Source organism: Colias philodice, chromosome 8, assembly GCF_061535455.1.
Source record: "Colias philodice isolate Cphi_HAF_F1 chromosome 8, ilColPhil1 Martin Lab GWU primary, whole genome shotgun sequence".
NCBI classification, from domain to species: domain Eukaryota; kingdom Metazoa; phylum Arthropoda; class Insecta; order Lepidoptera; family Pieridae; genus Colias; species Colias philodice.
Window position 1 is genome coordinate 4,569,632 of NC_143093.1, and position 24,855 is coordinate 4,594,486.

General features: G+C 30.7%; 1 protein-coding gene across 2 annotated transcripts; it reads left to right on the forward strand.

Moving 5' to 3' along the window:
* The first annotated feature begins 6,353 nt into the window (after window positions 1-6,353).
* Window positions 6,354-22,152, forward strand: LOC149486470 (dietary and metabolic glutamate transporter-like). Of its 2 annotated transcripts, XM_089698123.1 has the most exons (9): window positions 6,354-6,442; window positions 10,102-10,148; window positions 12,580-12,809; window positions 15,529-15,765; window positions 16,759-16,965; window positions 18,827-19,000; window positions 19,384-19,600; window positions 21,231-21,469; window positions 21,818-22,152. In XM_089698123.1, exons 2-9 carry the CDS (start codon window positions 10,115-10,117, stop codon window positions 22,031-22,033), a joined length of 1,554 nt encoding a protein of 517 aa, XP_089554249.1. In that variant the 5' UTR covers window positions 6,354-6,442; window positions 10,102-10,114; the 3' UTR covers window positions 22,034-22,152. The 2 variants fall into 2 exon arrangements, with proteins under 2 accessions (XP_089554249.1, XP_089554248.1); XM_089698122.1 differs by lacking the exon at window positions 6,354-6,442 and having other exon boundaries at window positions 9,991-10,148.
* The last annotated feature ends 2,703 nt before the right edge of the window (window positions 22,153-24,855 follow it).

A 24,855-nucleotide genomic window follows, 5' to 3' on the forward strand; every position in this document is an offset into this window, starting at 1 on the left:
TTACGGCAGGGATCTGGAGCGCTTGAAAGCAATGTTTGCAAGAAAGATAGAAGAAGAAGCATGAAGGGACTATTGTTGTACAACTATTTTATTTCATTCACATAAGTCTGGATGATATTTCTTATTTGCATTATTCTTGAATAAACTTTATAATTTCATTGTTTTTCATTGTAACTTGAAAAAAAAAATGTGAATATTTACCACATCTCGTCGTAAAAGAAAATCGTTGAGTGGATTACATGTATATTGCATCTCCATAATACTCTACAATTATTGGTCATAGGATTTCAGCTTTTTACTTTGTTTTATCTTCTTTAGAATGCCGACCTTATTATTTCTTAAAATTATTGAAAGGAAGCGAGATGAGGAACATGAAAGATAGTGAAGCTACTGTTTAGTATGTCATCGCTAAAGATCCTTGCCGTTATTCTAGTATTTCTCAACAGCGAAACAATGTAATTTTGTTAAATACTTTTCTTGTGTACGGCAATTTATAAGGTCATATGTTTAATATAGAGCAGAGTGAATGGTTGCAACACATCTATCATATATTTTATCAGTACCTACGCTAATGCTCATAAATATTCATGTCTTTACTTCACCCTCTAAGCACGAGCTATCAAAGATATAGATAACGGTACTTTACTTACAATACAAGTATGCGTATTTATGTAATCGAATCGATACGTTTTGTGTATATTTATTTTAAGATCTCTATCTAATATCTATCTACATTTTTATGTTTATCCAAAACTGTCATTCATAATGTTATGTTAAACATTTGATGGTTCTGCGAAGATAATTGTTTTCACAAAAACTATGCGATAAAAATTTTGTTCAAGTGATACTTAATTACAATTGAATGTTCTTAATTGATTTTATGCATTAATAAGTATTTTACTAATACTCTTTTCATTTGGTAACGAAAATTAATTTATAATATTATATTCAAATTATTACAGTAGCAGACATTCTAAGTACATATATTTTAATGCGGGTACTGTTTCCTAATTTTGTGAAATTTTATGTATTTTGATTATTATATGCGTTGCAGTTGTAAGACGTAGTACTAGTTACGAAGAAGAACAAAAATGTCTTGGTCTGGCAAGAAACAAAAGGCAGATCGCCTACTTGTCCCTAAAGAAAATCTACCAGTGAATCATGCATGCGCTAGATTTCCTCCCGCGTTTTCACATGTACCCTACATAGTCCGTGTCCTACATAGTACACATGTACCATACACAGTTCACATGTACTCTATATAGTACACATGCACTCTATATAGTACACATGTACTCTATATAGTACACATGTACCATATATAGTACACGTGTACTCTACATAGTACACGTGTTCCCTACACAGTACACATGTATGATGTACCCCATATAGTTCACGTGTACCCCATATAGTACACGTGTACCCCGTATAGTACACGTGTACCCCGTATAGTACACGTGTACCCCATCTAGTACACATGTACCCCACACAGTACACACGTACCCCACCCAGTACACATGTACCCTACATAATATGTATGTATTATAAAAAGGATATTCAATTGAAAATGTATTTGCTTCTGAACACTTTATGAGTGAATTTGATATAAAAATTACAAGCAAATAGTGGCCTTATTGTAACTGCCATTGATTGCTATTTGCAACCATCCTTTGTATATTGCCCCAAATTGCCGGTACAATGTAAAAAAAATATTTTATTACTTAGCTTAGTAGTTATCCATGTATCCATTTTATCTTCGTATAATATGTGTATAGGCGCTTGCAGTGACTGAAATTCTTTTCTGGGTTATAAAGGCATCTATGAAATTTCTAAGGTTTTTCTTTAATTTCTTATGAAAAATAGAAATATGAAATTTAAGCTTTTGGTGTAAAGTTTTAGTTACAAGACAGATAAGACATTTTTCGTGATTTTATGTTTGTGATTTCGAAAAGTTTTAATGAAATTTTAACTAAAAGCGTTATTGGAAGTAACTTGGACTGAACTACCTTTTCAATGTGATAAAATTATGCACGAAATTGCTTTGTGTATTGCAGTTGCGACAATGACATGTAAATAATCTGTAAAATATATCGATAACAATGTATAAGCTGTATTTTAATATACGAATATAATTTGTCATTTATTAAGTTAGGGGAATTAGTTAATTATCATTGTTGATTGCACTAATGTAACTGTGCCTTTTCTTTGTCAGTCGGAAATATTTTAATAGCAGTTATTATGTAATTATTTTACTATTAAATTTTAATTTAATAGATTTTAGTAGTTTTCTAATAGGTGTACAATTCTTGTGTGAAAATGTAGCTGGTGCCTTTACTGTTTAGTGTATTTCATTAAATTTTACGTTTAATATATGTATTATCAACTCAGTAGAACTAGTAGCTAAGTATGTTTGCTTTTTACGTAATATTTTATATTATGGATCTTATTTGGAAATTTCCATACATAAATATTGTAGAAACAGTAGCACCAAAAAGTACAAGATTGTTTAATTGATATAATGTAACTAATTCCCATAACAAAGTACGAAAAATTTTAGTATATTACTAAAGTATTGTAAATATAATGAACGAATATTTGATACTTATTTATTAATTTTGCGAAAGGACGAATTCTGTACTTAACGTAAGGGTGATGAAAGTTTTAGTTTTGTCAATTTATATAGTCTTATTACGAAGTCTGCGTAGATTTAACATTACTTTATAACGTATGCTAGAAATATTTTAACTGTATCTATCATTAGGATAATTTTATTTCAATCGTAATGAATATTATGAAACTAATTTTCTCAAATGTAGGTCTATATTATTTAACATTTCTAACGAATTTATGGTTGAGCTAGTCATTACGTACAATTATATGGAGCAGTTTACTATGCCATTGATTTTTGCCATATTTTATACAAACTATCGATTTTCCTGTAAAGATTTGATTTTACGCATTGTATTTTACGTAGTTTTCTGCACTCAAGCGATATCTTTTAAACGATATTATAGTATTGGATTGTTTTTGTTTTATCACAGTATGACGGGAATCTTATCAGTAGGTATACCTAGAAGGGCTTTACGTTGCAATGTGAAATATGATAACTCTACCAAATTGTTATTATTTTTGTTAAAGAAAGTTGTGAGCCTTTATTACTTTTCTTTACTTATTTTTATTCACTTTGGTTATCATTCAGCGAATTGTTGAGTAAAGTTTCCATGTATTCCAAGTCGAGTATGTATTTTCTATGTAACGTAGGTAGTGTTGTACAGTCGATAGGTAATTACTTTTATACATGAACGCTACAATTTGTATCGCATAATTTTAAATTCAAGTGCCACAATTTAATGATATCTGTTCATCGTACGTCTTTTCACGTCATGCACAAAGCCTTGTTGTTGTTTTAAGATGTATCATGATTATTGTATAAAGGTTTTTATGATAACGTACACTCTTATCAAATGACGGGATTGCACAATACAATGTGCGTATTTTTTATACTAAAATTGTGTCGTGTTCGAGTGATGTTCGATTTGTTTTAAGCGGTTCTGAAGTTTGCCTTCACGGCCGGTGGACTGTATTGGAATTAAAATTAAGAAACTTACATATTGTACATTGTGAACATACTTATTAATATTTAATATATAAGAGTATGGTTAATAATATTGTAACTAGTATTAAACGAACAAGAACCTTATTATCATAATATCTTTGTGTTTTATTTTCGCCTTTATTATTTTTCAAGATAGGCTGAAGTTCGTTTTATTAGGGAAATGCTCTTTTTTGAACTGGCGATACTTGGTAGCCTTTGTTTTGGTATCAACTTAATCATTCAATACATTACATGATTGCAGCCAGATTTGCGCCATGTCTTTACTTCCTTAAAATTATTATAGGATAATTGATAAAAGTTTGCATAATTCATTGCGGTAATTTATCTTATCTCTTTATTTATATACTTTCATCAAATCTGCAAAGCTTTAAAATGACGTGACGTGTATATACGTAGGTATATTGACTATTACTTACATAACTTTTCATATTAAGGCCCTTAAAAAAAATTGCGAAGAAGAAACAGCAAATTTTAAAACATACATCTAATTATAAATATTATTTTATATAAATATTATAATTAATAAGTAAATAGGTACTTACGATAACAATTCATAGTATAATTTCAATTATGAGGACCCACGCTTGCAACAATATGCTTTCATCTTAATAAATTTCATAGACTTCTGCATGGGACCACTATAGGTAGGTACCTGTGATGACTACCTACTTACACAATTATTTCTAAAAGAAGTCTACTTGAGTAAATGAATATAAACTCAAACTCAAACATTTATTTATACTTCATCGACCTTTTAACTTTTCCTTGAAAGTTTTTCTCTAACATGTACCGTTTTTGGGATTTAAGCGAAAAATGAAAAAATGGACCCATTTCCCCCCTCCCCCCACTCCGGGGCTCCTCCTAGTGGCTCGGGGTTTTAGTATGTTTATTACCTAGGGATTCTTGACATGTTTCCGGAAAAACATCTTACGTTACTAACTCACGCACTCTAGACCCCCCTTGGAGGGACTCATTCAATGGACTATAAGATAATGTGCCAAAGAACTGTCCTGTGGTTTTTACGCGACGACCCTCCATGGGTTTTTATCGTCCATGTGTCCATATATTCCTGAATACTGTAGTACGCTCTCTGAACTTGATCATTCTTTATATAAGTTTTAAATTTAGAACTCTTTAATATTATGAGGAATTCTATTGTAAAAGCGTATACCTTGACCCATAAATGAATTTTTAAATTTAGCAAATCGGAAAAATGGCATTTCAATTCTATTTCTGTTCCTTGTGCCATAACAGTGTCTATCTCCTACTCTTGTGTGTAAGTCGGCGTTTTTGTGTACATGCAAAATATTATTAAGTATTTACTGTGATGGTACAGTAAGGATACCAGTATTCTTAAAGAGATTTCTTAGTGAGTCCCGAGCACGTAAATTATATATAGAGCGAATGGCTATTTTCTGTAAGATAAATATAGTTTCTATATCGGCTGCACTGCCCCATAGTAGAATTCCATAGGACATAATACTATGAAAGTAGCTGAAATAAACCAATCTATATGAACGTCTTTCAAGTTGGACCACATTGAGTATTCTTTCGAATATACTGTGCAACATATTATCACAATTCAAATTTATGTAAATTTCAATTTAATATTGATAAAGGTTCATTACCTTATACTGTCTACATAATATACTTCATTTACGAACCTTAATCGTTTGTAAGACAAACAGTAAGGTAAGTGAGGTCAAATAGTAACCTTTTATTAATTGAAAACGGAATAAATAGGTCAATGTAATTTGTTTTCAAGTTAAGTAACAAAAAATACTTCATATAAAATACAAATATTATGTAAGTTTAAAAAAAAACAAAGATTTTAACGCGGTTTATTCATTAAATTATTATTCCGACGTTTTGCACACTTTGCAGCGAGCGAGATAACTTTAATTTTCCCATGGATTTCATATAGAGAGAATTATTTGGAGATCCAAATATCTTTCCTAATTTATTTTAATGTAGTCTTCGTCCATAAAGAATTTCCATAGATTACGATGACAATACAAACCTTTAATATTATTTGTTTGTTTAACTTTTTATCTCAATTCAGCGGCTTATGGTTATTATGCAACCATAAAATACTATTATGTAAAAATCCTTTGTCAAACTTTGATAAAAAGATTTACCTATTTGGCCTCGTAACATAATATTTACTTGACGGCCAGACAGTTTCTTTTATTGCTATAAAACAACCACATTTCCTTTAAAAACCTGAATAAAATTGATTGCATTTTGGATATCTTTTTAACTGAGAACATTCTTTGTCTCAGGATATATGCCTTTGATAAAAGCAATGCCTTTAACAATAGGAAAGGAGAGGATATAAAGACTTTCTATTTGTAATTTTTACGCAAAAATGTATGTGAAAAATAATTCGACACTAACCTCTGCCAAAAATGAAAAATCTGTAAAAATACTCGTATTGGAATCGATGAATTAAACTTAGCGTAAGAATTAAATTTAACAATTATACGTTTTTACCTTTCGGTAAGAATATCAGCGACTTTTTTTATTTTTTTTTTGCAAATTTTCTTTAAATTTGAGTTTCTTAGTTTATAGAGTGAGAAGGAAACGTCTCTTCAGCTTGTCTATAAGGCATTGTTTTATTTCTTAAATAAAAACAGCTGTAGCTAACATCTTGGTACACAGTGGGAACCCTTAGGAGCTGATAACGTCAATCAGCCGAAGATAATGTGAATGCTGCGCGAAATATAATATATTTTGCCTCAAATTTAGTTCACACACGAGTTTTGTGTGGATCGCTACCATCAAGCCTTTACGAATTCAAATAATTTTGGGTTCAGAACAATAGAGGTATGTGTATAAATCTTTATATATTCGTTTAGTTTGTATATATTATAGGGACAATAACTATGTTATTTTATTTGTAACTGTATAACTGAAACAACGGTTTCAGCAATTTCAGAAACTCTTTAACTTTGAATGAATAACTTTTATTGATGTAATTGTTTTTGAATAAATAATTGAATGATATTTAATATTTGGGTATCAATACCTAGGTAATCTGTACCCACCAACTTTAAGTTCGTATCTTGTACAAAACGTTACTAATTTGTAAATTAAAGTTACTAAAAACGATATGTTCAATTCCATTATTATGTTGTGTTGAAACGTTCATCAATATTTTATTTATTAGGTTGTTCCTATACACGTTTAGTTTAATTTTAGAGCAAACACTAGATCGATAATAATAACTGTCGATTATTTACTTTTAATATATTCTTGACCATCTCAATTTTAATTTTTGTTTTTGATCTTACTATCCTCTTAAGCTTGTGCCATTATAAAGAATAATTATTTAAATTATTAACTACCAATTATAATGTAATTATTAAAGTTGATTGAATACATTAATTATTAATTCTTTATGACTGCGGGTTGACCCTATGCCAAGATAAACTTATAATAATTTAATTATTGTAGTTTCTTATTTAGTAGTGTAGTGTTGGATTAAATCTTTGTCTTTCTCTCTTTCTTCCTGGGAGGACAATTAGAAAGATATTTAATAAAAATAATTCTGAAAATATTGCTTTCCTTTCATTGTTGATCTGCTTAATGTGACGTTACAATGCGCACTGTATTTTACACTATTGTGTTTATTTTGCATCATGTATGTTTGTTTGCATGTAACATTTGTTATCTTCCCAATCGCCAAACGAATTTATTTATTATCTAGTTTAAGATATCGTTAGATTCGTCTTGTGTTGTTACTTGAATCACAGATTAGATGATATTTTTTCTAAGTTATCGTAGAGCAAGGGTAAGCAAGAGTCACCTGACTCTACTATATAAGTCAATTTAAAATATAATTAAGAAATACGTTTATTTTTGAAGTCAAGGAAATAGGAGAGGCAAATTAAATTTCGCTTTCGTTTTTTTTTAATTTATTTATTTGTATTAATCTCTTGACCGATTTGTAAGTTCTTTATAATCATAATAAGTACTTTGCTCGTCAGATTGTTGTTCAAGCTATTCAGGAATCTTTAAAGAAAATGTTTCAAAGTTTTTTAATTTGATTCTTTCTTCGCGTCTCTCGAATGAAATATACATATTATGAAATACTAGCGTTTCCCCCATGGCTTCACTCGTGTCGTTCAAGGTGCATGTCATGATACACAAATTACTCTTTCTTTTGAGTCAATATCTATAAACTTCGTCTATATTGTGTTTTTTTCCATTGCATAGATCTAAGCATAAGTACATAGTGACAGACAGACAGACAGCGACTTTGTTTATACTATGCAGTGAGGAATGCTCTCTATGTCCACAGTATCATTTATTATTACGGTATACACGGTTCATCACCAATCGCAATTTAATTTATTATTCTATCGTGATAGCAAATATCTCAATTAAATTATTTTCATTTGATTTCTTATGATTGATGTACGAAGAACATGATCAAATTGTCCTTGAATCAAAATTTTCGATAGTTGTACCACGAAAGTAGGCCATTTCAAAGGCAAATTATCTTATTTCTATGTTGAATATAGACGAAAATAGGCAGTACTATTTAATTTATTTAATCAATCCATAAATAATCAAAATTCTTTAGGCTTTAAGTATACGCCTACAAGGATTATATTCCTCTGAATTATTAAAAAATGTTGAATATTTTAAGCAAGTTCACGAAACAATTAGATTACACGAGCTATAATAACAAGGTTATTAATAAGGTTAAGTATAACAATTTAGATAATCCTCACGCTTAGTCAGTATTTTGAGGGTTACTCGTTCCATCTACGGGTCCTACATTTACGGGTCCATCTTAAAACTTAAAACAATTACAATTTCAATATTTTTCTGTAGGCCTAGATGACAGTATCGTGGGTTAGGCTTTTTTGTTCTTTTCTTTTTATCCCAAGTAAGGGAGGAAAAATACAAAAGGAAATCTGATAAAATAACCAGTACATTCAAGCTTGGTTGGAGATGTCAATACATCATTGTTACAAGATTATTTCAAGAGTGAGCAATGATATGCATCTTATACCACCTGATTAGTGCACGTGCTATTCGATTTCGAGTTATGATACAGTTGACATGAAAATTCAAGTATTTCGTAAAAGATATGACGCAGTGTTATATCTTGTATGAAACCTGAAGTATTTGAAATGTTCTTGAGATCCCGAAAACTGATAGATCCAGATCGACTGGTACACTTGTAATTTTTGATCGTACAAATTGATTGGCTTTGATATGTAAGTGCCCGACCAGAACTTTTTTCTTTGTTGTTTTTTTGGTTGTTGTTTCAAATAAAAATACCTAATTTCTTCGTTTATAATTATAATAAAAAGTATTTAACGGTTTTCTAATTATGCCACTCTAATTCCAATAAAACGCCAATCTCATTCAGATAAAACCAATACAATATTTTATTTTATTGGTTTTATCTGAGAACATTAAGTTTCTGGAAATTCTTTACTGTATTAAAAATACACTAATACGGACCATTACAATATTAACTATGTGATGAATACTTATAAATCATTCGTAACAGCATTCATCCTGTCCTGAATAAGAGATTACAATGACTCGTAACCCAGATATGCAGACTTGAGCAAAAATTATACAATCAAATATCCCTTCACAAAAAGCTGAAATGAACAAATAATTATCTGGTTATTGTGAACTACTACCATAATATGAACTAAGTAGAATAAAACATTGAGTGTAATGTATATTTAATTTTTTTATAGAGATGACTAGAGGACTATAGTCCTTGAATTTATTCTGCTGGTGGAGGATAAAACTCGTCCTTCTCTAAAAAAGTAATTGATTTTTTTGAATAGGGTTTTGCGGTTTAGGAATAGGTATTGCGGTTAGGAACTTAAGCATATTGAATTGATGTCTGGAAAATAGCTCTATTATCTCTTACCTTTTTCTACTTTATATTTAAATCATAGTCTAGTCATGAAAACGTGCAAAATCTATAAATCATTTTATTTTGTTATCTATGTTCTCATTTATGAAATACATTTTAATACATAAGCGACAATGTTAATCAATTAACAGAGTCGCTTCATAAACCTTATAAGAGGACTAGTACTAGTGGGAAAACTTGGCAAGACAATGATGATTGATGAATGATGCTACGCGTCATTCATCAAGGAAAAATAACTCTTTTTCCCAAACGTGTCGAAAGCATCTTAAATTGACCTTTCCGCTATACCCGGTAGTGACAATGAGACCTTTACTGTATTGATGCAATTTTAACAATAATAGTGTGCGCTAAAGTCAACTCTTTGTAATGACTTGAAGGGTTAATTTTGCCTGTAATGTTTAACAAAGATGCTACTTGGTTGTATTACGAATCGTAGTAGATTTGCCTGATTAGTTCCTTTTGACAAATAGTCGTACTAAAGACCGTGGAGTAGTGTGGTGCTCACAAAGTATTTGAGTTGTTTACTTTTTGTGTGAATGTTATGTTAAATTGATTTTATTTATTTTTTTAGTTTGTGTGCCAAAATGTTGACGGGATGGCGACTTGCTCTGTCGAAATGTGAGTATTTTATTAAATTATATGCTATTTTAACGCTACATTTTCAAAATAATCATATAAATATTTAATATATAAACAAAAAGAAAAGTTTCAATAATTAATAAAGTGACCATTCAATCAATTGGATAATTGAAATAAATAAGTTTTGTTCCTTAATAATTATAAAGTAATAAATTAAAAATTTTTAGAGTTTTGATATTAAAATGTATAGTTATATGTATGTATGTATAATAATTATTACTGGAAATAACTAAAATATTTTTGAATTTCTTTTTGAATTTTCCAAATAAGAGAGAGAGAATTTAGAACGTATTTTCTTATTTATTTCCTTTACCACAAACAAAAACGGAATGAACTATCTGTGCTAAGATGACTCTACTGAGATAGAGACTCACAGCCTGAGACTATTTTCATTTTTCTTCAACGAGAATCGAACCCAGGCTCTTCAATTTTACGATCTCGTTCTCACTTTACTTTTTTACATTAACTATATTATTGATATGTAAAAAAATAAATTGTATTAAAATAAATTCGTTGATAAGGTTTAAAAAATAAAACTAGAATTTAGAATTTCCTTTTTAATTTCAATTTACTAACAAAATGATTACAAATCGTGTGGGTTTTACAGACGTATATATTTATTTAATATTATACAGTTTAAATCCAGATAATCTCAACTAAATCTCCCAGATATAAACCGTCTGCTTAATGTAAACCAGTTGGAACCAGGTACGACTGCAATTTTATATATCTATGTATTGCATGATTTACACGTGCTTCTAAATGTAGGTTTCTTTTTATTAAATAATCATGTAATTCAGTATGAAATTGTTATAACGTTAGATTCAAATTACATCACGGAAATAGGCTGAATCAAGGACAGTGAATAAATAAATATCTATTCGTAATATCAGTATCTATTTTTTCATAATTTTTAATACAGAAAAAATGTGGTTAACTATTGCACGAGGTATCAGCGATACGTAAATTTTTATATAAGATTTTTCATATTAATATTTTAAACTAATTATAATTAAAAGATAATGTGTTAGGGACATTAGGTAATCATTATTTCTGCAACATTAGGTATGTGTTATACTTCCACCATGATCTAGTTTTCGTTTACTTAATTGTAATAATTATCCACATATAATTAAGACTAATTGTTAATTATGCACCATTTTTATATTAGCCTTAGTATTTTAGATAGGGTAAGGTTGCTCAAGTCGTACCACGGCGTTAGTCGTACCCCACCAATATCTCGTCTGATACCATTGAATTGGGCCATCTAGTGTTGTTAACGTGAACTATTTAGTCGCGCGAGCAAGCGTAAACAAGTGGTCAGGCGGTCGGCTTCGTGCAGCGAAAATAATTCAAAAAATAAGTTTTTTATCACTTTTCATGTAAAATTAACGACTCATTCATAAGCTTTTTACGGCAGGAATGTTATCTTTATATTTTGTCTTTGTTAACAACGATTTTTAATGCTTATCTGTCAATCGTTTGGGCATACTCAAACAGGAGAAAATTTTTAGGTTGTGTAAGTAATTTTATTTTTCAACCTCAAAGATAAGTATGCTTAAGTCGTACCTGTTAAAAATTCTTTACTCGTACTTCTATTTAGGTCTAAGATTTTGTTATTCACTAAAATAATTACCAAATAATATGCTTAAGTTAATCTCAGACTGAATTATTTGTAATTTTAACTTACTTAAAATTGATCTCTTATTATTAAGAATTTTTCTATATAGTTTATTATATCTTCACTAAAGTGTATTTTCTAAGTACGACTTAGGCTGTATGTGGTACGAATTAGGCAACTAGGCACCTAAATCGTACCGAAGGTATGTTTTTGAAAAACGTTAAAATATATATTTTAATATTAACATTGTAAGTTTCTGTGATTTTTTAATAATAGACAACTAAATAAAGATTCAGTAAATGTGGATTATTTTGTATTATTTCAATTGTCGTGAATATTATAGCATAATTTCCTTAGGGGGTACGACTTGAGCAACCTTACCCTATATAAGGACACATTTATATAGAGTATATATAAATGTGTCCTTAAATACATTGTATAATAAAATTAAAGTAAGGTGTTTAAATATGTTATAATCAAGTCAATGAGTATCATGCTTGTTAATTAAAATTCTAAACACTACTGAGTTGACAGGAACTTCAATGAACTAAATGCTCGAAATATCGCAGATTTCATTATCTTGCAAGTAAATTGTTGCAGTTATTTATAACATCAATTCCTTGTTCGTTTTTGTTTAATTTAAACTACTTTCTTACCATAATTTACCTCCAATTTATCGCACTTTTCATTAAATCTTACATATAAATTTCGTTATTATGACATTAGATGCTTATTTCTTCTTTGTTCGTTACTTCTGCTAATTCTTACTATATTTACCTCCAATTTCAGTGTTCATAATACCGCAGCGGTATGTATTGGCTATAATGGCGTTACTGGCCATAGCCAACGCGTATACCATGCGTGTCTGCCTGAACCTGGCCATCACGCAGATGGTCTGGAAGAAGGAGGCGGTGGAAGGGGACGCCCACTATGATCCCAATGCGTGTCCTGACCAGGATGCTGTAGCTAACACGACCATGACATTGTCCGAGTTTTTGTTACGAGCGAGTGATGATGGTGTTAGTGTAAAAAGATTACTTATTATTAGATTAGATACTAGCTATCCGTCCGTAGCTTCGCTCACGTAATCAAAGAAAAACCCGCATAGCTCCCGATCCCGGGATAAAATCTATCTCATATCTGTTAGATGAAATACCCAAAGGACTGTTTTGACTTTCCTATGATTTAATTATAGCGAAATACCGAATATGAGCTGATTATATGAAGTAGGTGGTATTTATGTTTAAATCGTCAATTACAATTTTTAAATTTTTACTTTTTATTGAACTTGAGATCATAATATTCAATTAACCAGTAACTACCTCAAAGAAAATATAATATGAAGATAGGTAGGTAAGTTATACGCAATATCGCTAAAGAAATAATAAAAAAATATCATCAGAAATAATAAATAAATCTTTATAATACTAATATTATAAAGAGGAAAGGTTTGTTTGTATGTATGTATGTATGGTTTTCACGCATAAACTACTGGAGCGATTTTGATGAAATTTGGCACAGATAACCTTTAGAGTTTAGACCCTGAGAAAGAACATAGGCTACCTTTTATTGCGAAATATGTACCACGGGTGAAGCCGGGGCGGACTGCTAGTAATATATAATAGTATATAATTTTCTTTATCTAAATCCAAATTAAATGCAACCCATCGAAACCAGCCTTATGTAATTGTCGTAGATTAGATAGAAGAATATAATATTATTATTACAGTAATGTTTTACTTCACCTTTTAATATACCTATAATCATTTATCTTATTTGATACACGTGGAGGGTACTTAGCCCCCATGCGAGATACGTCAATCTTTCTTTAATATATTGTTTCTGTTCCTGACAAGATTCTGTCATATATTATCTTTGATGCGCTTTGATATAACCTGTCTTTACCATAAACTAAAGCTCTATTATTAGAATTCTGATAGACAATAATAATAACATTCGTTTTTCAATTGATTATTAGAATATATTTTATTACTAGAGGTCCGCCCTGGCTTCGCCCGTGGTACATATTTAAGTTTTCTCTCCATAAGAACCATCCTCGTACTTCAAGAAATATTATTAAAAAAGAATTAACGAAATCGGTTCAGCTGTTCTTGAGTTATGCAGCTTACCAATACATTTTGCGATTCGTTTTTTTTATATTATAGATTAAACATTTTACATTACATAACTTACATCCATACTAATATTATAAATGCGAAAGTAACTCTGTCTGTCTGTCTGTTACTCAATCACGCCTAAACTACTGAACCAATTTTCATGAAATTTGGTATGGAGATATTTTGATACCCGAGAAAGGACATAGGCTACTTTTTATCCCGGGAAAATGACGCAATCCCGGAAATCCAACGGGAACGGGAACTATGCGGGTTTTTCTTTGACTGCGCGGGCGAAGCCGCGGGCGGAAACCTAGTTAGTTATAATAATAATATATCGAAAATAATAAAAAAATAAATCAAATCTCTTCAAGATAATCTCATAGAAAAAATATTCCTAGATACACACGTGAGATATACCACACTTATCATAAATCAAACATAGATATATTTTATAGGTATAATATTATCTCAATTGTAGGTAAGTTTTTCCAAAAACTAAAAGTCCCCTTTTTGTGATATTGTCAACGTTTAGGATTGTTTCTGCATTGACACAAACCTTGAACAAAAGGAGTGCCTGTTTAACTAGATAATAACTAATCTAGGTATATTTTCATGTTAAAAAAATAGATAATATTAAAAAAATGACCTCATTCTCCGTGTTTAGTTTCTCTTCCATATTATTACAGTAAAAGAATTCCCAGAAAATATAATACACTTTATAAACAGTAACATACACCTACGTACATTAATTTTAAATGTGGACACGTAATATCTGCTTGCCGTGACGCGTGGCGTGACGGTTTCAATTTTATCTTGTGTCCCGTTTTGTAGTGAATTTTTAACAAGATCCGAGTACAGGTAGTGCTCGGTTGAAATTTAATAAAAATTAATTGAATTTTCTTGTATATTATGCATAGGTATCGTGTACATATTTTAATATAGACGAAAGTCATGTCAGTCATAGTCCTAGAGTCAATAATTATTTTGGAGATCGAACCCTAGATAAACGTTTACCATATTTTCTCAATAGTTTACCAGAGTACATACGAACAAAAGCAAATATTCACAAATTTAAAAGATTATTAAGAAAACACCTTCTTCAGTCAGTATAATGCTAAAGCACAAGCTCCTAAATATATATACTTACTTAAATAAATATACTTAATACTATATTTTATAAGAGATAATAATATTATATAATATATATTTAGTTAGAGGCTTGATCCGACAGACAAACTGCATGTGCAGTTTTGTGGGACTTTAAGTTATTGTTAAGATAAATTTGTTATAATAATTTCAATAAATAATAAGGATCTAATGACTCAAGAACGGCTGAACTGTTTAATGATTTTTGTTTGTTGAATTTGTTTACGTTTCAATTATTAAATGTAAAAACTTGAAAAACCTGACTAAACTACAACCGCAGCTGAGCGGGAAGAGCGTTTAAGCGTTTATATATAATATGCTTGAAGATTAAACATAGATGCAAAATTTTTGCGTTACAGATTTACAATATTTTTAATCTAGTTAACTTTTTCAAATTATGTCATAATATGAACTCACTTATCTATCCCTCTCTGGAAATATAAATAATTTTCTTACAACTAAATGATTGTTTTAGACGATAAAATTCGAATGGAGCGAAGCCACCCAAGGTTTAATCCTCAGTTCATTCTACTATGGATACGTGATAACTCACTTGCCTGGCGGAATGCTGGCGGAGAAGTTTGGTGGCAAGTGGGTTCTGGGATTGGGGTTATTGTCCACTGCTCTATGTACGTTCGTCACCCCGTATGCAGTGAAAACAGGAGGCGCTACCGCTCTCTTTATATTGAGAGTTGTGGAGGGGCTTGGAGAGGTGAGCTTTATTTCTTTTTTAGATAATTTTGTTAGTGAAAAGAAGGATTAATAATATAGTGGTTATGTATGACTGAAGTTGCTATCAAAGGTATTTTACACCACTTTAGTTTCTGGAGCAGAACTAAAGTGGTGGTCCTAGGTTTTTGTTACGAGTACGAATAATTTTTCCTGTTTGAGAAAATATATCAAATTTTTTTAATTACATTATCTACATACTATAAATACACACTGACAATAAACCATGAGTAATATATCATTACATTTTCAATACCGAGATGCACTTATGAAATATACTATCTACATTTAAACTACCTAGTAATTTAAACTGTTGTAATGGCAATGCAAAAAAGAAACACAAATTATCTACAAATATAAATTGTACAATGTATTTGGCTATTTGAGTATGAATCCGTAGTTACATTTTATCTTAATCCCAAAGCTGAATCCTTCCTTAATAATAAATGTTACCTTGTGAACGGTCGAATAAAGTAGGTTATACAAATATATTACACCTTTAATACTGTTAGTTTCTTTGTTTCAAAGATATAATAAAACGGCATGCTAACATTTTATGGTATGGATTGTGTACTAACTTTTTTCTGTTTATTTTATAAACGAAAATCTTATGAAGATAGATGAATGGATAGACTACAACATTCAACTCATTTATAAATAATTTATTATTTTTAACAATAAACTAAACTTACATAAAATTATCAGAAATATACCCCATTTAAATGATATTACATCAGCTTTCAAATAATAAAAGATTTATCAAATTGGTTCACCCAGTAGTAAGTTGTGGGATAACACACCCAAAAATTACAATAAAATTGAGAACCTCCTTCTTTTAAGTCTGTTCGAAAGGTACATAATCTAACTTTCTGAATTTATGAATTGACATACAGATTTCTTTTATCTAGGTTCCACATAAGTAATGTTCAGCTAGTACGTAGTAAATTTGATAACGAATTGCTTTATCTTTCTCCAGGGTCCAACAATGCCCGCCTTAATGGCTATGGTGTCAAAATGGGCTCCGAAAAATGAGAGAGCTCGAATGGGGGCTATCATTTTCGGAGGCGCCCAAATTGGAAACATCGGCGGATCTTATTTCTCCGGTCTTATAATGCATAATGGTAGCTGGGAGAATGTCTTCTATTTGTTTGGTGGTTTTGGACTGCTTTGGTTCGTTATTTGGGTAAGTTATTTAGTCCATATTATGTATCATGTAAGACATAAATTAACATGTTTTTTCATAAATCAACATTCGGCAAAACATCTCATCTAGACATAATATTTACGCATCAATGATATCTATTTAAATTTCCAACAAATTCCCACTTGACATGAGCGAATAATTTGCTATATCCAGAAAAATTAGGAATAATATAGAAATTACCAAAACAATACGAATTTATGAATAATGTATATACAGGGTGTAATCGTTAAGTGTGCACAGGCGATTATTCCGTAACTATTACAGATATCAAAAAACTTTAAACTGATATCGAAAGTACTTAACCTAATGAGTAAAATGGCCATAATAAATTTTTAAAAATAATACGAGAAATATCTAAAAAATTAACTTTAAACCCTCCCATACATTTAGTATGAGATATGAATATCCCATGTACATGGGTTGATCCAAAAGTAATGATAATCAATATTAAACAAGGTCATTGCAGTTAAAATAATTATGTATTTCTCTAGATAGTCTTCTAACTAGATAATATACTTCGATATTTTTTTTCCTTAACTTAGAAAAAAAAAACTTTGACTTCATCTACAAAAACCCCTCAAAATCGGCCATCACTTCGCTGTCGTCTTAAAATTTCTTGTATCGACGGTGTTTCTTGTGCCGAGGTAAGAGATAGAATTAACTAGGAGCTAGATCTTACAAACAGGGTGGGTGTTCAAGCATTTTCAATGCCGATTTTTGATTGGCAGCCATCGCAACTGACGCTTTGTGATCTGGTGCGTTGTCTTGGTGAACCAACATTCAAGACCGAAGTTTGCCATGTCTCTTTTTCTTACTAACCTACCCGCAATCTTTTAATTTGGTCTGTGTAGTAAGAGCCCTGTGTAGTAGTGGCTACCTTCTTAAAATATTCCACATTTCTTCAGCGTCCCAAAAAACTACGGCTTTAATCTATCCCACTAATTTTCACTTTGAAAATCTTCACCGTCTCTTTGGAAGCTCGCATCCAGGCCATTGATTGTTTCTTGGTTTCAGCATAAACATGGTGAACCCAGGTAACGCCCATGGTCACAAATCGTGACAAAAAATTATCCTGATCTCATTAAAAATTTAGAAATTCACCCTCTAAATGTTGAATCGTTGTTTCTTCTTTTCGTCGGAAACATTCTGGCTCGCACTGTTCACATTAAAATTAATGTTAATACTTGGAAACGTGGCCTGTAGATATAATTTTTTTGTGATAACTTAGTGATTACATGAGCAAGCATAAAACATTTATTTTATATTTTTATGTGCACAGGAAATACCCAATTATCATTACTTTTGGATCAACCTATACATTTAATATGAAAGATTTTAGCTTTTTTTTTTGTTTTTTTGGTTTTCTGCTTTAATTACTTCGCAAATTTGGAGGGAAGTTCATTTAGAAACTGTAAATAGACCTCCTCATTGTATTGCACAATAAGGACATCACTTCGAAAATCTACTATGAATACAAAATGTATGGGAAATAAATTGTATGGGAGCGTTTAATGTAACATTTTTGGTTATTTCTCGTTTTATTTTTAAAAATTTATTATGGCCATTTTACTCATTAGGTTAAGTACTTTCGATATCAGTTTAAAGTTTTTTGATATCTGCAATAGTTACCGAATAATCGCTTGTGCACACTTAACGATTACACCCTGTATACTATTCACTTGTGTATTTCAACATCGGCTATAAGTGAGTTTTTCATAAAAATGTAAAACATGTTCTTTATCCTAAAATGTTTTTAAGCAATTGAATTATTTATAAAATTGATGATGAGGCTAAGATTATTACTAAATCAATATTTTATTCTATATTATTTTTTTTACAGATTTTCATATGCTACAGTACTCCAAATACCCATCCCTTCATATCGGACAGTGAGAAGAAATTCCTGAACGAAAATGTGGACGCTCTCATTCACAGTGAGAAACAGAAATTGGACCCTGTGCCCTGGAAGGCCCTTTTGCGATCAGTCCCTCTGTGGTCCTTGATTATAGCCGCTGTAAGAATTTTAATGACTTTTACTTTTAGTATGGTGCTCTACATAGTGTTTTTTGCAAGTTTGTTGAATATTAATTTATAAGAAAAAATGGAAATATTTTTAAAAAGTTTTGAAGAAAATTCGCTTTGAACTTTGATGTTAATACTACTAAATTTTGGAGATACAAAGGAACAAAAGGATAATATTTTAACATCTGCAATAAATTCATACAATACCTACTTGAAAACTACACCGTATTTTATAGTGAAACTGCATACATGGTCACATAATTATTATGCGTTCTCTATTATTTTACCTAATTGAAATCGTGCATAATAGTAACAGATTGAACCCGAGATTCTATTGCGGAAGATTTAATTCTAACAAATTGCGTTCTTTTTCAGATCGGCCATGATTGGGGATACTTCACAATGGTCACTGATCTACCAAAATACATGACAGATGTATTGAAATTCAATATAAAATCAGCTGGACTATTATCTGCGGCTCCGTATGTGGCTATGTGGATAGCTTCCTTCTTCTTTGGTATGGTGTGCGACTTCTGTGTGAAGAGAGGCTTTCACAATATACAGAATGCGAGAAAAATATACACAACTATCGGTAAGACTTGAAGTGTTGATTTATTTATTTAAATGCCCTTCATTGTTTTCCATATGTTTTGAAAAGGGAGATATTTAACGTTTAGAAGCGTTTTCCATCAATTTTGAATATTGCACGCCTCATAAGCGAAGCGTTGAGGTGGGTACTACTGTCACTTCGCGCAAAACATCTGATTTTTCAAACTTAAAATGTCTTTATGTATCATACATTGCACTTGTAAGATAATACATACACACACATATTAAGAAAAAACACTATTTTTAACGTTCATGATATTTTTGATGTCATTTTTGTTATTTAAACTAGTTAAAAACAGTTTAAAAAAGTTCTGTCTTGGACGTCCGTGTGTCTGTATGTGCGGATCCTTTTTCTTGTTAACACGATAGCGACCGAAATACTTTACTAATCGAGTCTTTTTTTTTCTCTTACGCTTGAGTATGCTCAGGAATAGAACCCTTTCATTTTTCAGGGTCTGATTCGATGTGGTTTAATTGTTATTAAATAAACAAAAATAATAATTAATAAATATTTATTAAAAAAAAAATTATGAGGCGTGCACTTTTGGATTTTCCAAATTATTTATATTGAAAACTATAGCTTACGATTATAATAAAACAAACTTCCTTGTTATGAAAGAAGATATTTGCCGTAGGCTGTGTAGAGCAATAGAATCAAGGCTATATGTATAAATAAGGTGTAGTAGGGATTTACTTCAACAATATTATTGTTGGAATTAGAATTTATCTATTTACGTTAGTAATATTTTATAGAAAACATTTGGCACGTGGAATGAACTATAATTAAATTAATATTAACTATGGTATTCTTGGTGCAAATTTTCACATCAAATATTATGTTTCTACTTTTCAGTTATCTGTGAAAATTTTATAAATTTGTAATATTATACTTCGCAAAATACATACTTATATTTTTTGTGTACAAAATATTTAGAAAAATATTTTGTACACAAAAAATATACCTATGTATTTGATCTGAATTTTTTTTTCATAATGTAAATAAAAAACTTAGTATTGATCGAATTTTGTTGTTCATTACATAATAGAGGCCAGTGATCGTGAATCACGTACAGCCTTGACAATGACTCTTAAGTTACAGTAACCTCCAGATGTACCTACTTTATTATTTAGTTTTTGTTTAAACTTACTTTGTACAATTGAAATTTATGCACGAAGAGTTGTTGATAATATTATCAACATGCTTAAATGTACTTTATAATTAATGCCTTTTAAGTTGTTTATGCTATATTTGTAAACAACAAAGAATTAGTGATATACAGGGTGTAATCGTTCGTTTTTCGATATCAGTTTAAAGTTTTTTGATATCTGCAATACTTACGGAATAATCGCCTGTACACACTTAACGATTACACCCTGTATACTATATACCAACGGAAAATTACCATAATTGAATTGAACTCTTAAGTTATCGACAAAACTATTCTATTGTCCGGTACTAAATAAAAGTTACATTTTATTACTTAACACTTACATTTTATTTTAAACATAATATTATTTTATTCCACCGTTTCCGAAACGCCTCAAAACCAAAATGTTTTCCGCAACTTTATCTTCGATAGTAATATCTACACTTAATAATAACAAAATTTCAGCTGCCACGGGTCCCGGTATATGCATCATCCTGGCCTCCTACTCAGGCTGTAACACCACCCTCGCTGTATTCTGGTTCATTGCCGCTATGACGCTCATGGGAGCTTACTACAGTGGAATGAAGATTAATGCTCTGGACATCACGCCGAACTACGCTGGTACCACCACCGCTTTGGTGAACGGTATAGCTGCTATTTCGGGCATCATCTCACCGTATTTGATTGGACTATTAACACCGCAAGTAAGTAAAGAGATTAATTTAGTAATTTGTTATATTGACGGTTGAAGTAAATTGTACGTAACACAGACCTAAAGCTCTCGTTTGTTTCGCTCAGCTTAAGTACGACAATTGCTAATATACTATTTATGTTTTTAATGCATTAAACTACACAGAACAAAAATGTTTATAACACAAACAGCACGAAAAACATGTTTGCATGTCGTATTAAATAGAAGCAATGAAATTCAGACGATGTAGAGCACACTTAAGTCAAATAAAACAATGTAAATAAACACTCAACTTCCTGCCTAGAAATAATTAACGCGTAAAACCACGTATTGTTTACTTCATTAAAACTTTCATTTTCAGTCTACCCTCAAACAATGGCGAGTGGCGTTCTGGGTTTGTCTCGGGGTGTTAGTAGTCACCAACGTGGTTTACTTGCTGTTCGCGAAAGGTGAACAACTTTGGTGGGATGACGTCAAGAAGCATGGCTACCCTGAAGGTTGGAAACATGGTGCCTTACCCATGAGAGAACAAGACTCTGAGGAACCTAAAAAAGAAGAAAAGAGCGAAAAGAAATGATTCTACTATGACTGACTCTAGTGTAAATATTATTTATTAATACAATAATTTATAAGTAAGGAACGATTTCTCTTGGCGTTTGTTTGTATAAATGAAAATTAATTGTGTATATATGTAAATGTTTTGTTAATAAAAAATGAAAATTAATTGTTGTTTTATTTGTTTATTGTGATACCTAATAATAATTCCTATGGAACAATATCAGTGGAAAGTATTATATTCAATCAAATTAGCTCATTAGCTGTAGTACATACTGTTTAGTCCATAACGTCTTAACATAATAATTATTAGCTTATTCCGAGCGGCTTCGCTCATTTTGAAAAAAAAAATCAAACAAATGATTTACTAAAAGCTTTCTCAAGAAAAATAATATTAAAAAACCTCATCAAAATCCGTTGAGAAGTTCTAAAGATTATATTAGAGACGGACGGACAGACAGCGACTCTGTTTTTAACTATGTAGTGGTTATTTTTTTCCACTTTTACACATTTCAAAATACAATTTTTTTTTAAGAATCGGAAACAAATTCATTTTAAGATTTGAACGCCTTTTCGATAACTCATATCAATTCAAAGTATAAACAACATAACTATATCTTTTTTCGCAGAATTTTCACATTTTCTTTTAGCTGAAGTTTTTATATAAACAATATGAATAAAATATTATGTGGATAATTTACATATAAGGAAAGTAATAGCTTTAATAAAACCCCATGGTCGGTTTTCCAAAGCTCTTAAAGGTCATTATTGTGTACAGAGCAATATTCGCGTTATACTTATATGAGTTTTTAACTGTATTTCAAGAGTCTGCTACTATATAATAATTCTGTATCTTATTATTATTATAAGTATACAAAAATTGACCTTATTTAGTAAAGCATACCTAGTAAAAGCAGATGTGAATATAATGCTATTATAGTATTATTATTTCATATCGATATTATAATATGTAGTAAACACCACTTTTATGCTTTCTATGTTTTTGTTTTCGTGGTTACCTGGTAGTGATGGCTCTGTAGCTCTGTAGCGACAACGGTGCCTATTGTGAAATTTTTGTTCATTCTGCATTTTATATTTTTATTTTGGTATGTTTAAGGGCTTGGTCTAGTAGTGCAAACAAATGCATCCTGTCATCCTATATGTAAATAATACAAATGTACTAAGGGAAAGTTGCTCCACTTAATTTTTAAAAATTAAATCATTCGTATGCATAATTTAATATTCGTAATAAGTACCAAAAATGACAATTTGAAACAATTTTCGTGAAAATTACACCGGGTGATTTATTTTTTATCAGTACACAAAATTTGCGAATACTTTCTATTGATATCTTCAACTTCATGTTTATATAACTGATCAACTTTTACAAAGAAATTTGGACGAAATATAAAAAAAATAAGCTTTCCATACAAAATGCAGAACTCTATACATTTTTTTCGACCTAAGTTTCTTAGTGAAAGTTGTTCAGTTTAACTAATAAAACGGATAAACAAATTTTGTATATAATAAAAAAAATGTAATGTTTGTGTTAAATGAAAACAAAAGATATTTATTTCTGACTAGCTTCCGCCCGCGACTCCGTCCGCGCGGATGTCAGTCTTCGCGTCTTCTACAGATTTATTATATTATGTGTAATATATAGATTATATTGATAAACCTAATAAATCTCTGCTAGCATTCTGATGCTTTATCGGTTGCACTGGATTTATCTCTTTTTTTTCAATCGCTTGAATGATATAGGATGGGTCCTTGATGGGCATCGAATGCTGAAGTCTCGAATCAATCAATTCTGACAGTAGGCAATTTATGTAAAATCTTGATAATGGTCCATCATTTTATTTTGCCTAAACGTTACATACTTTTTTATATATTCTATTTTTAACGAATGATTCACTCCAGTCCAAACAGCAAATAAGCAGACTTCTGCTTCTGCAACGTTTAGTTGTCCCTGAATTTAGAAAAAAAACCGGCCAAGTGCGAGTCGGACTCGCGCACCGAGGGTTCCGTACATTGCTGTTTCTTTTGATTGCGTTGACATAGAAGTTTGATTTTGTTACAGCTTAAAGGTATTATAGACTTGAGTATTTGGTATGAATTTCAATTTAATACCTCTACGCGTTTATGAGGAAATGGGTAGTAAGTTTAAAATTATTAAAAAAAAAAATTATGTGATGTAACTAAAAATTTATGGTTTTCGTAATTTTTCCTTTATCTATGCTATAAGACGTTGCTTTGTACCAAATTTCAAGATTCTGAGTTCACGAGAAGCACCCTGTAGGTTTTGATTCCCTTGCAAGTGTCGAAAATTTGCGGCATAAACGGCTGTATCTTTTGATTTCGTTGGCTTAGAAGTTTGATTTTTTCACAGCTTCAAGGGACAGTAGACCTGAGTAATTGATATAAATTTCAGCTCCATACCTCCACGCGTTCCTGAGAAAAAGGGTCTTGACAGACGGACGGACGGACGGACGGACAGACGGACAACAAAGTGATCCTATAAGGGTTCCGTTTTTTCCTTTTGAGGTACGGAACCCTAAAAATAGTCATGATTCTTATCTATGACAAAAGTGTTATTTTTTGCATTGTATTTCAAATATTTAATTTTTTTTTAACCGCATCTTCCGCATTCATGTCTTTTGCCGGAATTAGACATTTAACTTCTACTAGTCCCATTTTCCCTTTTTGATATGGGAGTGTATAAAGTAAATTTTTTAGATATTTCTCGTTATACTTTTAAAAAGTTATTATTGTCATTTTGCTCATTAGGTAAAGTAATTTCGATATCAGTTTTAAGTTTTTTGATACCTGCAATAATAACGTCAT

Excerpts from the sequence above, each read along its gene's own strand:
- LOC149486470 (XM_089698123.1), top strand. The coding sequence starts at position 10,115 with ATGTTGACGGGATGGCGACTTGCTCTGTCGAAAT. Across the intron at positions 15,766-16,758 it reads TTGTGGAGGGGCTTGGAGAG|GGTCCAACAATGCCCGCCTT; the intron begins GTGAGCTTTATT and ends ATCTTTCTCCAG. Across the intron at positions 16,966-18,826 it reads TGCTTTGGTTCGTTATTTGG|ATTTTCATATGCTACAGTAC; the intron begins GTAAGTTATTTA and ends TTTTTTTTACAG.